This window comes from Perissodus microlepis, chromosome 1 (assembly GCF_051167445.1).
Source record: "Perissodus microlepis isolate ML-2025 ecotype Zambia chromosome 1, ASM5116744v1, whole genome shotgun sequence".
NCBI classification, from domain to species: domain Eukaryota; kingdom Metazoa; phylum Chordata; class Actinopteri; order Cichliformes; family Cichlidae; genus Perissodus; species Perissodus microlepis.
In genome coordinates, this window is record NC_140461.1 from 22,357,484 (window position 1) to 22,372,626 (window position 15,143).

At 36.3% G+C, this 15,143-nt stretch overlaps 1 protein-coding gene, 3 long non-coding RNA genes and 1 pseudogene across 5 annotated transcripts; 3 read left to right on the plus strand and 2 right to left on the minus strand.

Annotated features, from left to right (window-relative positions):
* Nucleotides 1-124: 124 nt before the first annotated feature.
* LOC146393815 (uncharacterized) lies at nt 125-4,954 on the minus strand. Its single transcript, XM_084935696.1, has 3 exons — nt 4,480-4,954; nt 3,139-3,240; nt 125-2,527 (listed from the first exon to the last, which is right to left on the minus strand). The coding sequence occupies exons 1-3, from the start codon at nt 4,807-4,809 to the stop codon at nt 401-403; spliced, it is 2,559 nt and encodes an 852-aa protein (XP_084791822.1). The 5' UTR covers nt 4,810-4,954; the 3' UTR covers nt 125-400.
* Nucleotides 4,955-5,024: 70 nt separating this feature from the next.
* LOC146393816 (uncharacterized) lies at nt 5,025-7,500 on the plus strand. The gene is made up of 4 exons (XR_014800796.1): nt 5,025-5,165; nt 5,267-5,372; nt 6,185-6,309; nt 7,095-7,500. It is a non-coding gene; the product is annotated as an uncharacterized LOC146393816 (long non-coding RNA).
* Nucleotides 7,501-7,593: 93 nt separating this feature from the next.
* On the plus strand, nt 7,594-8,229 carry LOC146393817 (uncharacterized). Its single transcript, XR_014800798.1, has 2 exons — nt 7,594-7,681; nt 8,092-8,229. It is a non-coding gene; the product is annotated as an uncharacterized LOC146393817 (long non-coding RNA).
* Nucleotides 8,230-8,301: 72 nt separating this feature from the next.
* On the plus strand, nt 8,302-11,717 carry LOC146393818 (uncharacterized; annotated as a pseudogene). The gene is made up of 5 exons (XR_014800029.1): nt 8,302-8,356; nt 8,696-8,755; nt 9,044-9,281; nt 9,395-9,542; nt 10,197-11,717. The product of XR_014800029.1 is annotated as an uncharacterized LOC146393818 (transcript).
* Nucleotides 11,718-13,669: 1,952 nt separating this feature from the next.
* Nucleotides 13,670-14,428, minus strand: LOC146393819 (uncharacterized). The gene is made up of 3 exons (XR_014799974.1): nt 14,251-14,428; nt 13,961-14,032; nt 13,670-13,877 (listed from the first exon to the last, which is right to left on the minus strand). It is a non-coding gene; the product is annotated as an uncharacterized LOC146393819 (long non-coding RNA).
* Nucleotides 14,429-15,143: the final 715 nt, after the last annotated feature.

The window sequence follows — 15,143 nt, forward strand, 5'->3', positions numbered from 1 at the left end:
GTTTTGAGTCATATCTCACACGAAACAAGCTTTTTTGGCATTTCAAAAACGTTTTAAGCTGCTGTGTTATTTGTAAAAGATGTATCATCTTGTTTCAAGAAATAGACCTAACTTGAATCCGGACATCAAATCTACTTTATTGAGAACTGCAGGTTAATATCATGCCCAACATTGCATTATTATGAGTCTTAGTATCTTAAGCACAGTGTATTTATTTTTCTTACATACCAGTCAAACCATATCAATGTGACATTGAAAAAGAGGCAAAACACTGAAATTGTTTCCCTCTCAGTTGTGTTGCACTGAACAGATTGCGCCAAAAGTAAAATAAAAAGTAAATAGAACAATTTTTTTGCCAGTCTTTAAAAACATTATTTCAGCCCACATATTCACAAAAGACTCAAGAATAATGTTTGATGATGTCAGTTAGATCATACTTCACTGGAATGTACTTGCTGTTATTAAAGTTTACATAGTGGTATGCTGTATAATCAACAAGATTTCCAGCATCCACAAAAATATTTGCCTGAGCTAGACAGGGAACTTCTACCTCATAAGCTAAATATTGATCATTCCACCCAACTGTAGAGAGAGGCTGGCATTCAAAACAATACACAGATGCATTTACAATATAGATGTTTTTAACAAGTGCAAACTCTGGAGCATCATTTATGACATCAGAAATAACCAAAGATTTTTCACATGAATGTATATTTCCATGTAGCATAATCCACTGTACAGAAACTACATGTTCAACTCGCTCAATGAAGTCTTTAATCTTGCCTTCTACATAATGAACATTTTTCACCTCTTTGGCTGGACCCATGTCGACTTCACTTGAAAAAATGGGATGTTTCTCATGCACGTTCTGACTACATTCATAAAGTTGGTTGTGCTTCACAAGAGATTTACAAATATTCTTAAAACTACTTTTCAGAGCCCACTGCTTGAAGAAACAATGTTTTGACTCAAAACGCATACACATATGCCTCACTGTAGGACCAAGAGCCTTAATCTGAGAAGGAAGATGCAGTAAATAATGCTGTTTAGGTATAATATTTTCATCTGGAAACAGTTGTTTGAAATGTTTTAAATGCTGCTCTATTAAAAGTTTCAATCTGGAGAGAGTTGAGACAGCAATAATAGGTGAAAACAGAATTTTTATGATCTCTAACATGTTACGTAGCATTTGTGTGTAATGATTTTCTCCAATTTTGTCCATAAGAAATGGAAGGATCTTCAACAAAACCAGCATCTGCCCAGCTGACTGTTTCAATTTATTGTCATTTGATGACAGCGTACTGACAGATATGGGGCAAGGCTTATCCCTCACATCAACAGGAGAATAAGGGAAACACAGAATTGCACTATTGAATGAATCTAAGTTCATTTGCCCTGAAAGCACAAGATTCTTTAAAACACATTTGATTTCATATGGGGCAACGCCTTCAAGAATAACATGCATGATGTCTTGTGGTGTTTGATTGATTATATCAACGTGAGGAGATTCTGTTAACTTGCTTCTCCTGTTTATACCATACGTTATTTTTAGTTTGTCTTTCAGAAAGTCAGTACTTGCCTTCTCAATGTCATTACATTGCCTGTTATGACTGGCCATGGTCCTTTTAACAAACAAATCTTCATTAAATTTTTCCTGCATGTCTTCAAAGTGGCATTCGCAGTGCCTGCATTTACTGTAGGCAAAACCCACTCCTTCCTTAAATCCAGCCACTTCATGCTGAGCTAGAGTGTCTCCACACACAGATATGAGTGCCCCATGAATTGTCCTCTCACCACTTGCAGTGACAACTTGGACACCATCACACAGCTCAATTAAGTCACGGTTAATCCTCTCAAATATCTCATCTATACCACAACGGGAAAGATCTTTTGATTTTACCATGGCAAGCAGACGGATAGCAGGAAGTCTTGATCTGTACTTAGGGCTGATGTTACCTAAGGTGTAATAAATCAATAACAGCTTGTTCTTGTTTGCCCGAGATCCAAGAGGATTGCATAGTTCAATTTCATCTGTATATAAAATCAACTGTAATGCTGTAGGGACTTTAATAAACAGTGGGTGCCACTTAAAAATGTCTCCATCAATGAAATCATGAAGAAAGCCATCCTTGCATGGCTTTGGCCTCTCATCAATCATTGCAAGCATTCTTGGATGTGATAGCAGCTGCTCCAAACTTTTCACCAACGGTATGTAATGAAAACAATGGTCCTTAATGGCAAGAACTCTGGAGTCTCCACGCTTCGAATAACAGACTGTTTGTTTTGTGACAATAATCTCTGGTTCAACTGGTTTTAACAGTTCTTTGATGGTCTTGTCCTGCAAATGGGTGGAAGCAATTTGAGTGAAAGGGTCAACAAACTGGTCAAATACCCCCACTGCATCACTCTTTAGTTGATCCAGGTCCCCAGAATGTCTCTCAATCATGTCACTCATTTGTTGTTTTAGGTGCTCCAATAATACGGCCTGATATTGCTGGATTCCACTCACGATGTGGTTAACAACTCTCTGTGGAAGAGGAAAAAACAAAGGAAAATCCTTAATTACAAAATTCATATGAAAACACAGTCAACATGCAAACTCACAGAGACACAATTTTTGAAAATGGAAACCTTCAGTTACATAAAGTTAGTGAGATGCAATGAGCAAAATAAGTTACCCCCACCACCCAATTTTTTTTGTAAAGAATAATATTGCCTTATGCAACGTTAAAACCTTGTTTTCACTTAATTATAATGCATTTTGAGGAATCGGATCATAGGTGGAAATGCAAATTGAAAATTTGTGTTGTGTGTATTATGTTGTCTCTATTCTTAGCTCATGCTAAGGAAATATAGTGATAGGCAGATTTTGGATGCAACATACATGTCTATTTCCATATGTAGTGGGGGAGTGAGATCTGAGTGGTCACCCATGAAGTACATGGAGACACATTCTAATGTCAGGTGTTTCACTCACATACCTAAAGCTGTCCAATTATGATCAGATCATTCAGGATGCCAGGTCTGAACAGTGCCCAAGTTATAGTTTGAGCACTGTTAAGCATAAGTTAAGCATATTGCTTTTAGGTTGTCTAACAATGAAATACAATTCAATTGAAAATTAATGGCATAAATTACCTGTGTCAGTCGATGGGTTTCCTTGGCTTGAAGAAGAAATGCAGTTGCATGTTTATAAATGTCAAGATTCAGGTGACCCTCTCCATCTTCTTGAAATCCACTCTGAAACAGAATAACAAAAACATATCTATTAAAACAGAAATAAATAATTGCATTGATAGGTAGCAATCACCAAACAATATTGCATTCATTAGTTAGCTAGATTCATGCCCATAAGGTACAAGGTAGATGTATTTTTACTGACGGATGTCTTTAATTTGAGCTTTTAAAATGACAACTAAAATGACAAACAAAGCAGTACTTGATAATAGATTAATAAGACTAGCAAAGCACATGGAGAGCTCAGTACAGTATAGTTTAAATTCCTTGATCATGCCTGATCACCCCCAAAATTGAATTACTTGTTTATTGGCCCATTTCTGACATTTCCTGAAAATTTAAAATCTGTCCATAACTTTGAGTTATTTTGCTAACAGTCAGACAAATGCCACCAAAAACATAACCTCCGGAGTTACTAAGAAAAAAAAAGGTAAAGAAAAGAAAAACAAAAGATAGTTTTAGAAAAAAAAGTAACAGTTAATGTTGTCAGTAGTCTTACTGTTACTTCGGAAATGTAAATAGTTATTTATAACTGATTACTCATTTAAAAAATATACAAAATAACTTACTGATTGGTTTGTATGAAAGTAATTAGTTGTGTCAGTTATTTACTGTCGGACAAGTGACTGACAATTTGAAATATGTTATATTTAGTAGTTTCACCTTTAAAAAAATAACCAATACTGACAATAAAAGTAATATTGACTTTAATGCTCTTATTAATGTGAAGATGAGTATTTTTTGTGTGTTTAAATTTTTTTTGACAGTAACTCTGAACAAATCATGTAATTTTGGTTTGCTTTGCCTAATAGTCATTCTCTAAGTTGACCTTGAACACATTATATGTAAACATGATAGCGACCTATTCAGTTAGCTGACTGGCTTTTACCAGCTGATTTCAACACGTATTTCAACAATATATCAACTTTTTTTTAAAACTAACAGGACTTTCTGCAAAGTTTGGATGCATTCACCGGAGCGAACGGATGACTGGAAAAAAAAAACAGTCTGACAAGACTGCAGCTTTGCGTTTCTGCCACAGCTCTCATTTACGTTTCAGGTGAGTTACTTGATTTAGCGAAGCAACTAGTTCGACATTCATCACTGTTAAAATAAAAGTACAACATGAGTCTGTCAAAAACAACACATTTAATGGACGTACTTGGATCAGCCAAAGTAAATGCTAACATTATGTTACAGCTTCTGCAGCTCGTTTCTCTGGCTTTTGTTAAAATAACTTACCGTTAGTGCGGGGATGCTTGAGCCCTCGTCAGTTACTGAAGAACTGGCGTTAGTTTGGTTGATTGGGGCCATCCTTTCACCTGCTCCAGGTAAACCGTGGCGGGTTGATCCATCCTCCTCATCCGCTTCCACTCCGAGAAGGTGACGCGCGTGTGTCCGCTTTACGTGATAGTAGAAGGAGTTATACACTCTGTACTCACTCGGACAGCCATCAATTCCACACACCATGCGAAAGTCAGGGCTGCGGCTGTGCATGGTATTAATGTGACTCAAAAGTTGTCTCAGAGTCAATGCTACAAACACGTAGCATATAAAGCAACGCCAAATCATGTTGGAAGCTAGTATGTTTCATTCGGTAGCGCGGGCTGCAGTTGTGCCGTAAAATAACCATGGTTACCATGGTTAAACGCGCCTGCTAAATTGTCGTAAATGTGGGGGATAAACTAAATTATTTTTTTATTAACCTATAATAATTAACGTTATTTTGCAATGCACAGAGACAGTTGTTTGGTTTAAAAACCAATTAATCATCCTTTTAGGATTTTTGGGCCAAAGAAATGTCAGGCAAATTGAAGACGAACTTCGTTTCTGGCTGTCGTGAATGATCTGGTGGACATCTTAAGTTCATGTAGACACGTGCCTGCCACTACTGTCCGAGAGTTCGTTGCATTCGTGTTTCATTGGAAGTAAGTTAAAATGTATTATACAGTGCTCATTTTTTGTACATATTACACTCCTTTCGAAAGTTCTAAATGTTTTGGTGTGTTTATATTGTGTAACGTTGCAGGCGAACAGTGACTGGACGAGGCAAGCTAACGCCAAAAAAGCTAACTAGTGTGCTAGTAGGCTAACAGCATGGAAGGACTGGATGAGGTCACAGTGTCGGTTTTAATGTATGCAAATTTTATTTTTAAACAGATTAAATGGACTTATGTTTTACATAGGTGTATGAACACGGAAGTGTGTAAATTACATTATTTTATAAATAATGGCGTTGATGATGTTTAAGTAATTTTTTTACCTTCCATTTCATGTGATCATTTCCTCATTTTAGGAACATTTGTAGTTATTTGTTTTACTTATGCAAGTGTATTTATTCATCCTTAGAGGTGGATAGTTCTCAGTAACATTTACCAATTTACATTTAATTGATTAACTTTTGGGGAAAAAAAGTACTTATAAGAGTAGTTTTACTGCACTATATTTTACACTTTTACTTGAGTAGATTTGTAAAGAAGTAACTGTACTCCACTACATTCCAAAAAGCTCAGTTCCTTTAATAATACCTAAAGCTGGATAAAAATTCAGTGTCCAATATATAAAAAATGAGGTCAACAATGTTACTAAAGTAGTGTGATGATTTGTTTGTCTGTAAACAGAATTTTTCCACAGCAGTTAGCCCAGCAAATATGTTTTTTAATTTAATTAATTAATTTTTTTGAGGAGAATACTTTTTTCTTCTACTTCATTTTATTTTGAAGTAACACTACTTTTACTTAAGTACAGTCTTTTTAGCATGTTGATCATTAGCTCTATACAAAAAACAGTAGCAGACAATGAGCTATTCACATTTCTATACTAAACTAGTTAGCAATAGCAACAAAATTTTAATGAAGTGTCAACTTTCATAGTCTCGTCTCTCATGCAGTTTCCTTTGTAGGGCATAATTTCATCTTGCTATGTTTTTCTTCCAATGTGTTCATAGCTGCAAACATCAGCGAGGGAATGATGGGCACCCTGTCTCGTGAAGACTTGCAGGATCTTTTCCCAGGCCCAGAGAACTTTTTACGGAGAAAAGCTGTCTGGCGTGCCTGTCAGGATGTACTGGAGGTCAGTTTCTCAGTCACTCACCACCTCTTAAAATTGGCATCGTCGTGTTTTTGTTCCTTTTGTAATTATTTTTTTGTTTTAACACCAGTCACCAAATATACCTATTTTATTTTAAGGGAATAATGGAATGAACCTGCTATCAACCTGCTATTAATGAGGGCTGTCAATTGATTAACAAAATGCACTCAGTTAATCACAACACAACTCTGTGATTAATTACAACTAAAATACTATAAACCACATATACTACTGTTACCTGAATTTTCTTTTTTATGTTCTTATATAGAATTGAAGGGTGCAATATAGGTAATCATTACAATTTATGGAGGCAATTTTATAGACTTGTGAAGAATAACACTTTTTTTTCTTTCTTTTTTTCTTTCTTTCTTTTTTTTTTTTTTACATCAAAATTACGGTATTGAATAAATCAATCTGCAAACCTCAACTTTGATAAATAAGTCACATCATGGTCAGTCTATGGTCACTTAGTTGTGTATAGAAAATATTGTCTCCCTGAAGCTGCCTTACATTGTAGGAACCATCGTCCATCATAGAAAACACTTGCAGAGTAACAACCAGTCTGATTGTCAAATCAGTTTACCAGGTTTCTCAACTCTGGAATGTGATCAAACCACCGATTACAACTAGTTTAACCGTGGGCAGAGTTGAATGGCTCTTCACTATTCTCCCCACCCCCCTCCACACACACACACACACACACACACACACACACACACAAAAAAAATTTTGCATTTTGCTTTTATTCATTATTATTTATTTTACAGGAATCTGGCCAAGATGACTCGAAATCTTCAAGCAGCTCCTCCATTAATGAGTCACCCAAGCAACAGACATCCACTACTGTAAATGCAACTCCTGCAAAATGCACAAGCCCTGAAAAGGTTGTGAAGTTATTCTATCCAGAATATGTATTGCACACTGACACTGAGCTTGAGCAAGTCCGCCAACAATACTTTGAGTTGTCAAAGAAAGGTGAAGAGCGCAGCTGCAAAATGTCAAAGGAGCTCAGATGTCGGCTCATCCGAAACACCATGACTAGTATGATTGCAATCCTGAGGGCAAAAGGGGATGAAGAATCGCATAGATACCCATCAAAACCAGAAATTACAGCAATGGCGAAGAGAATAGTGCAGTACTACCCTATGCTACAGGACCAAGGCATCAAGAATACATGGGTAAGTGAAATGCATCCACTTCAATACCAAAGTGTTTCATGTTGGAGATTTTAGTAGTGGTTGGAAAAATGTATTAAATGTCCTATACAGCTTACTGTGTACACACAGCTAAACAAAAGACTGCAAAATGTGAGATCCCCCCAAAAAGCCACTCCAGATGGGAGACATTCAAAGAGGTAAGGCTGCAACTAATTAATTTTAATTTTAGCAATGATAATTCTGTTATTCATTTTCCTCATTAATTGATAAGTTGTTTAGTCAGTACGATGTCTGAAAGTTGTGAAAGTTTTTCCTCAAAAGTCTTCTTTTGTCCACAACCTGACAATTTTAATTTCAACGATAGAGGACAAACAAAAAAGCTAAAATCATGTTTGGGCATTTTATTAAGGAAAGAAAGAAAGAAGTGATCCAATATGATCAATCAAGTATTTGGTGACCTGCCTTTAGTTTCCTCACCTGTTTTAGCATGAAAGGAAGAAGCACTTTGTGTTATACTTTGTATATATGAAAATGGCTATACAATAAAGATATGAATTGATTGAGTTTATAGTTGATAACTAATTGATTAACTGACTAATCTTTGCAGCTCTGCCAAGAGGCGACGTCTTGATCAGCCAAGTGACGTAGAAGAAATGGATTCAACTGACTCAACAATCATTCTGGATCTGTCCACAGAAGGGAGGAGCAGCCCAGAGTCGGCCAGTAAAACAAGTAAGTTAGAAGGTGAGTTTCAACTTTACATTTACAAACTGGTCACTGTGTGGTCATCATAAAAAAATAAAACAAATATACCTGCATGTTGAGTCAAGATGGCAGTCCTGACATGACAGAAGTAAAAGGCTTTAAAATGGGCATCAGAAAATGATAACCACATCACATTTTTCCTGTTTTATCATCAGTTTGTTAACATTTCTGTGGAAATTAATGTTAATAAAGTATTGGTATTAATAAAAGCCAGTATATTATAAATTTAAAGAGCTGGGTACTGTGGTGTGTTTATAGTATAAGTCTGTGCAACATCACTGTCTATAACCACTCAGTATATCATGTAAAGAAATGTTTTTAAAAAACAATGTGCCTCACTAGAGGCTTTTTTTTTTCTGTTTTTAACTGTTTTTTAATTTAGGTTCCAAACTAATTTTTAAAATGTATTACCCTGACACAAAATATCTCTTTGCTATGTCTTTAAGGAAAAAGGAAAGCACAAAACCTACTTGAAGAAGAACCCTCTACCCTGCCAAGTCCTAATAGTGAGTCCATCCAACTGTCTCGTGTGTGTGTGTGTGTGTGTGTGTGTGTGTGTGTGTACACATCTTTGTAGGGGTGCACTTGTGTGCCTACATATAATTGTATATGATTGAATGACCATATGTAAATTGGCATTTACATGGTAAATATTTTGAAAAATGAATAAGTATTTAATAGTTAAGTTCAGAGCTGTAGTTTTTTTTTTTTTTTTTCTGACATTTGTCATTTTAATGACGTAAGATTTTTTTTTAAAGTGAGAGACATTATTTATGTAATTTTGTGTCTTGCAGCAAACAAGCCTGCAGATATCAACAGTCCAGACACCCACTGTCCAGCAACCTTGGCCAAACACTACAAGACCCTACAAACTTTGTTTAAAGAAAAAACCCAAACCACCAGGATGTCTCTCAGCTCCTGGATTTGGAATTTTCAGCCAGAAGAGCATTCATTGATTCAAATACTATTCGCGAGGAGCACAGACACAAAAAGGTTCTAGAAGCATATCCTTGCTTCAAGGACATTGGACATGTAAGTCATTGTTGAATCCACGTGATTCAAGCCAAACAATGTTTATCATACCAACTTCTTGCTCCTCAGTGATGCATTGACATGTTTGTATTGGTATGCTGAATATTTTATAGGTGATGGAGGAGCTTCATCGCATTTTGGATAAAGAAAATGCCAACTTCATCAATGAACTGAAGGGAAGATGGCAAGATTTCTGCCAGAAAGTGCAGTTTTTTGGTGTGTGGAAAAAGATGCTGAAGCACCCAATGGGAATGGATAAAGGTAAGCAATGATGTTTTGGTGTTATTGGTCACCAGAGTATAGTTTGGATCTTTAAGCATGTTAAAGCAGTAGTCCGTAAAGTAATGTCACTGAGGACAGGAGGAGGAGAATTTAAAATTTTAAAGGCCTAATCCCCCACTCCCCCTCTCCTTCTTGAAGGAGCTGAAAGCTGCACCTTTACTAGTTACGCGCAGGGAAAACAGACTCAACGCTACAAAAGGCTAAAAATACAAACCAACAGGCCAGTTTAGGAAAAGGTTGTTGTGTAGGCTCACTACACAACATACAATGTAAGATAAATCCCTTTTTGTTCCCCCTCCCTCCCCTCCTCAGCATTAAGTTTTACAGACTGACATTAATGCAATGTAGGTCAATGTAGGTGTAGTTAGCATTCAAGCATAAGTCATATTAGCCTACTGTAAACACAGTATACAACAATTATCTACACCATTTAGCATTTTTTTTTTTAGGTTACTGTGACAAGCTTGAACTATGGATTACAGCTTTAACTTTCATGTGCTAGTGTCCTGTTGTTCACCTTTTCAATCCACGATGGTCGTCACTGGCCAAATATTTGTTGTTGTTTTGTTTTTTTTGATCTTGACGATTTTGTTTAAGTGTGGTAATGAGATGATGATTCTTTTTTCTGTATAGCTGAACAGGCTCTTGAGATCCTACATGTGCTGCCATCACTGTTCCCATCCACCTCTGCTCCTCCAAAGAGGGCACGGAATGCGAGTGAGGCTCTGGTGCATGTCCTTGAGGTGAGTTGTGTAAAATGTAACAGTTGTTTTTTGTTTTTGTTCTTTTTGGCTCAACAGTATTAAAAAAAAATGCTGCTTCTGATGAGTGCCAAAGTATTTTATATTCACATATTATATGTTCTAAGCCTTCAAAAGGCACCTAAAACACATTTTTGGAATGAGGGTTCTCACAGGTTAGATCTCTGTTACCAGTAAATACAAACATGGATGCATTACGTGGTAGCACATTTTTATCACCTCAATGATACCTAATTAAATGTAGCCTTGGTTTTCTGTTTTTCAGGAAGGCTAGACAGATGTGAACAGTAATTCCATCGAGAATAATTAAAAGTAGCAATTTCAGATGTTTTCTCAGAACCTCAACTTTTGTTGTAATTTAGCTTTAGTTATGTGTTTGAAACAAAAGTGCATCATCCTTACAAAAGTATGTCTGTGTTATGTGTTAAAGGACCAAGAAGACCCTAATACCTATCTGATGAAACGTCCTCTCTCCTGCCCAGTCCTAATTGTGAGTCCATCCAACTGCATCCTAGCGGTAGGAGATGTGCCAATAACCACGTTTCCAAAAGACTTGGTTACCGAGGATGCTTTATACCTTATGGCCTACTATTACACCCTTCACCTTACATACCCAAAGTGTGTAGCCACTCTGCTGTCCGTCATACAGACGGAGGTTCTCTTGGACAAAATCCATGAGAGAGATCTCACATCATCTTACAAGAAGAGCATGGCTGAGTGGACAGCTTTTATTGGCCAGTAAAGCCATTATGGTCAGATGGACTATAGGAAAGCACTTCCTCTCTCCTTCCACGGCTACTACAGTTGGTTGCGATTGATTTTTGTTTGTAATTTGGCCAGGTTAGCCCAGTGTTATAATTAAGGGTGCACGATAATAATGGCTAACATGCCGACATTTTGTGTTTGGTTTGTGCAGTGCAGAGACAGCCTCGCTTTTAGTTAATTTTAAGATTTTTTTTTTTTTTAAATGTTGAGTTTAGACAGAAGACTATTCAGAAAATAGGCTCTACTGTGAAAGAGTAAATTGACTAAGCTGAGACTGACTAGTTTGGTATAAAAGTAAGAATTGCTTTATTGGGTATTGGCTAGTACAACTGTAAAATATTAGATATAGCTGAAAAATCAAATACTGTGCATCATTAATGATAATGTTATGGTATTGTTTGAAGAATGTGGTCAAATGTTCATGTTAAAAGCACTTTGTAATAATAAATGTTACAGGTTGAGGAGTTTTAGCCTAGCAGTGTTTGTCTGTACTTTGCCTGTGCAATGCACATATGTTACAGGTGTGTTTAGTGTTAGATTGGGCAGGGGAAAAAAGTCACTGCAAAATGGCTTTCTTTTATGTAGTCCCCTCTGTTTATGGGGTTTTATCAATAAAGTTGTTGCTTTTGAAGTCTATAGTTCTCATTTTTTTTGTCTTATAAGCAGTAGGTAAAAGTCTTGAATATGGGGTAAATGCACTAGAAATAGAGAATTATTACAAAAAAGATTGCCTAATACTAGTAAAAGAATGCTAACTTTAATACATTTTGTCTCGAAATGCCCGTTTCTAATCTTATTTCAAGTAAGGTGCTGGACTTAAATCTAGATTGGTGTCACATTTTTAGAACTGAAAATAAGTTGTATACACTGAAAACAATGAGGATGATGTTGGGAGGTTTATAGAAAAAATGCTATTTTTGAGGGGAAAATACTACTTTTGAGCACCACAAACTTATTATGAGACACAAACTTCACAACACTAGTAAAATATAGCTAAGAATGAGTTTTTCCAGCTAATTTCAAGATCTCGTAAGGCTTGATTCACTGTCTTATTTCAAGAAATCTTGTCAAGAGAATTTTCACTTGTTCCATTGGCAGATTTTTTCACTTATTTCAAGCAAAAAATATCTTGTATTAAGTTTTTTTTTCTTGTTTTTGGAGGGCCATTTTTTCCAGTGTAGGATGGCAGGGGGGCATCTTCAGGTCTGTGCTGCTGTTCACTGTCTGACTGTGAGTTGGGTATTTTTCATTGTCACTGACATTTACATGGTGGCTTCTTCTGTACGGCTTGATATGGTCAATGCTGTAGTGATTTTTTAAAGTTGCTCCTTCCGTGTTTTTTAATCTCACACATTTGCCAGCGATGTCTTGAATGGTGTAGGGTCCTGAAAAATCTGGATCAAACCTTCCTCCCTTCCTTCCACGTTTCCTCATGTTCAAGAGAAGAACTTCATCTCCAACGCTGTACACAAGGTTTCTGTACTTCTTCTGGACTCGTCTGGCATAGGCTTCCTTTTGTAAGTCTTGGGACTTTGCCATATTTTCCTCTACAGTTTTTTTAACTTGCTCTTGTGCGTCTCTTGTAGAAGATACAAAGTCACCGTAACTCGACTCCTCAGGGAGAATGATGGAGGACAGCTAAAATTTTCACATTTTAAATTACAATTAAAATCATAAAGACAAATAATGCATGTGATACATGAACTGAAAATTCTAACTAAAATAACTCATGTTTAAAAGTAAATATACTATTATAAAGCTTTGAGCACAGAAAGCCACAAAGATAGACTCATATCATTTTTTGTATAGTCATTTTTACTCTTGATACGCTTCCATAGGTGAACACATTATACTTAAAGGTCTCCTCAAGATTTATTACTTTACATAAAGATACAAACATAAAGAAGTAACTAGTCACTTACTTTATCTTTTAAATGTATCTTGCATATAGAAGTTAAGCAGAGAAGATTAAAGCTGCAGCCAATATCAATATGCACAATTTCCAATTAAGATTACATTTAATTTATGCATTATCATAGTTGTTGCATAAATAGAATTCCTTAATAACACTTACAGGGACTTCAACAGGAACTTCAGAAGGATATGTAGCTTCTCTCCCATACATTACACGGAATGGTGTGTATTTGGTTGTGGTGTGGACCTTGGACCTCAAAGAAAACAGTGTAGCATCCAGATACACATCCCAGTCATTCTGTTGACTGTTAACTAATTTTCTCAGGGCTCTACATGTGGACATAAAAAAACGCAATAGTGACAGTGTCTTAAAAGCAAATGAAATGTTACATACAAATAAAACATACCTTTTTATGTTGTCATTTGTCTTTTCGTCTAGGCCATTTGTCTGAGGGTGATACGCTGCTGTGACACTTCTTTCTATTTTCATTAAGCTGCAAAGTCTTGAGTTGAGCTTCAAAGAAAAAAGAAAATTGTTTTTTAAAAACAATCACACAAAACGTTTGGCCTGGCAGCTACTTGGCACACTGTGGCCAAGTATTTACCTAAAGAGGTATGGAAAAGTAAACTTAACACTTACCTCGTTAACAAATTCTCTTCCTTGGTCGGATAAAATTCGTTTTGGGCAGCCATGTCTATATATGAGTGAGCACAACTGATGAGCTACCTCAGCAGCACTTTTGCTTTTTAATGGAAAAGCCTCAACCCATTTTGAAAAATAGTCTGTTGCAGTCATAATGTACTGGAAGCCACTAGACGTTTTTGGAAGAGGTCCAGTTAGATCTATTCCGATTAGCTCCCAGACATGTGACACCTATCAATGATAAAAGAATCACATTAATATGTAATGTACATGATAACATTACTATTTTCTACTAAAAGGCTACTGATATTTACCTTTATACACTGCAGTGGTTGCACAGCAGCCAATGGTTTTCCCATTTTTTGACACTGGTCACAAGCCAGGACCTTAAACATATTGAACGATCTTTATATTATCCAACAATCGCAATTAATTAAACAACAAAATTGCAAATGTTCCATAAAAAATACTCGATCAAGTGGCGAAACAGTGTTAATTACTGTACATCATCCTGAAATCTGGTACGTGTCTTCAGGATAACTATGCATTCTATTGGTGCACTATTAACATACTATATATAAATAACAACTTTAAAAATACATACCCAATTCCCAATGTCAACCGACATGCCATACCAGTAAAATCTGGAACAAATTGCAGTTCGAGTCTTGAGTACACCAGTGTGTCCACCGATGGGACTTGAATGAAACTCTTGGAATAGTCCCATGGCTTCTTCTTTTGTTTTTATCACTCTCCTGTTTCCAAACAAGAGCACTCCGCCTATATTTAAAAAATGTAAAATAATTATAACATGTATTTAACAAATAATTACATTTAGTTGTTTATTTACATTACAATACTGACCCTTCAGTCTGAATTTTGTGGCGTATCTCCTAAGGGTTTGCCTCTGGGACTTATCGTATTCCGATGGGTAGGAGCCAGCAGACAGAAACATGAGCAGTTCCTCGTATTTGTTCTCCATAACTTAGGAGAAAATCGGACAATTTCAACATGGCTTCGGAATCCATACAGTAAATAAAACAACTACACAACGTTATCACGCAATTAACAAGTATGTGGTGCAGTAGTACTTTCTTCGACATAACAACGGAGCGTGGTGTCCAGTAACTGCAGGAGGACTAAAATAAATTGAGAAGGTTTGCAGAAGTTTGAAAGCACAAAATAAACCCTTGGAATATGACTTCAAGTGAGCAGCTTAAGGTAAACAATTATCATCTGTAATAAAGAAGTAAAACTTATAATACAAACCTTTTTTCGAAAGCAACGAGATCGGCACAAGATTGGGGTAGGATGAAATAATACTATTTACACCGGAAACATGGCCGTTTTGAATTGTGCGCATGTGCAGTAACAACAAGTAGGGCAGCTTGATGGGTAGGACATTTTGTCAGAACACCGGGTTCAAGAGAGACTCTGCCGGTTGTTTGCCCCTTGATGGCTGCTCACACCAAGCTTGGGTTTTTGTTCTTTTTGATT

Excerpts from the sequence above, each read along its gene's own strand:
- LOC146393815 (XM_084935696.1), bottom strand. The coding sequence starts at position 4,809 with ATGATTTGGCGTTGCTTTATATGCTACGTGTTTGTAGCATTGACTCTG. Across the intron at positions 3,241-4,479 it reads CAAGCATCCCCGCACTAACG|AGTGGATTTCAAGAAGATGG; the intron begins GTAAGTTATTTT and ends ATTCTGTTTCAG. Across the intron at positions 2,528-3,138 it reads AAACCCATCGACTGACACAG|AGAGTTGTTAACCACATCGT; the intron begins GTAATTTATGCC and ends CCTCTTCCACAG.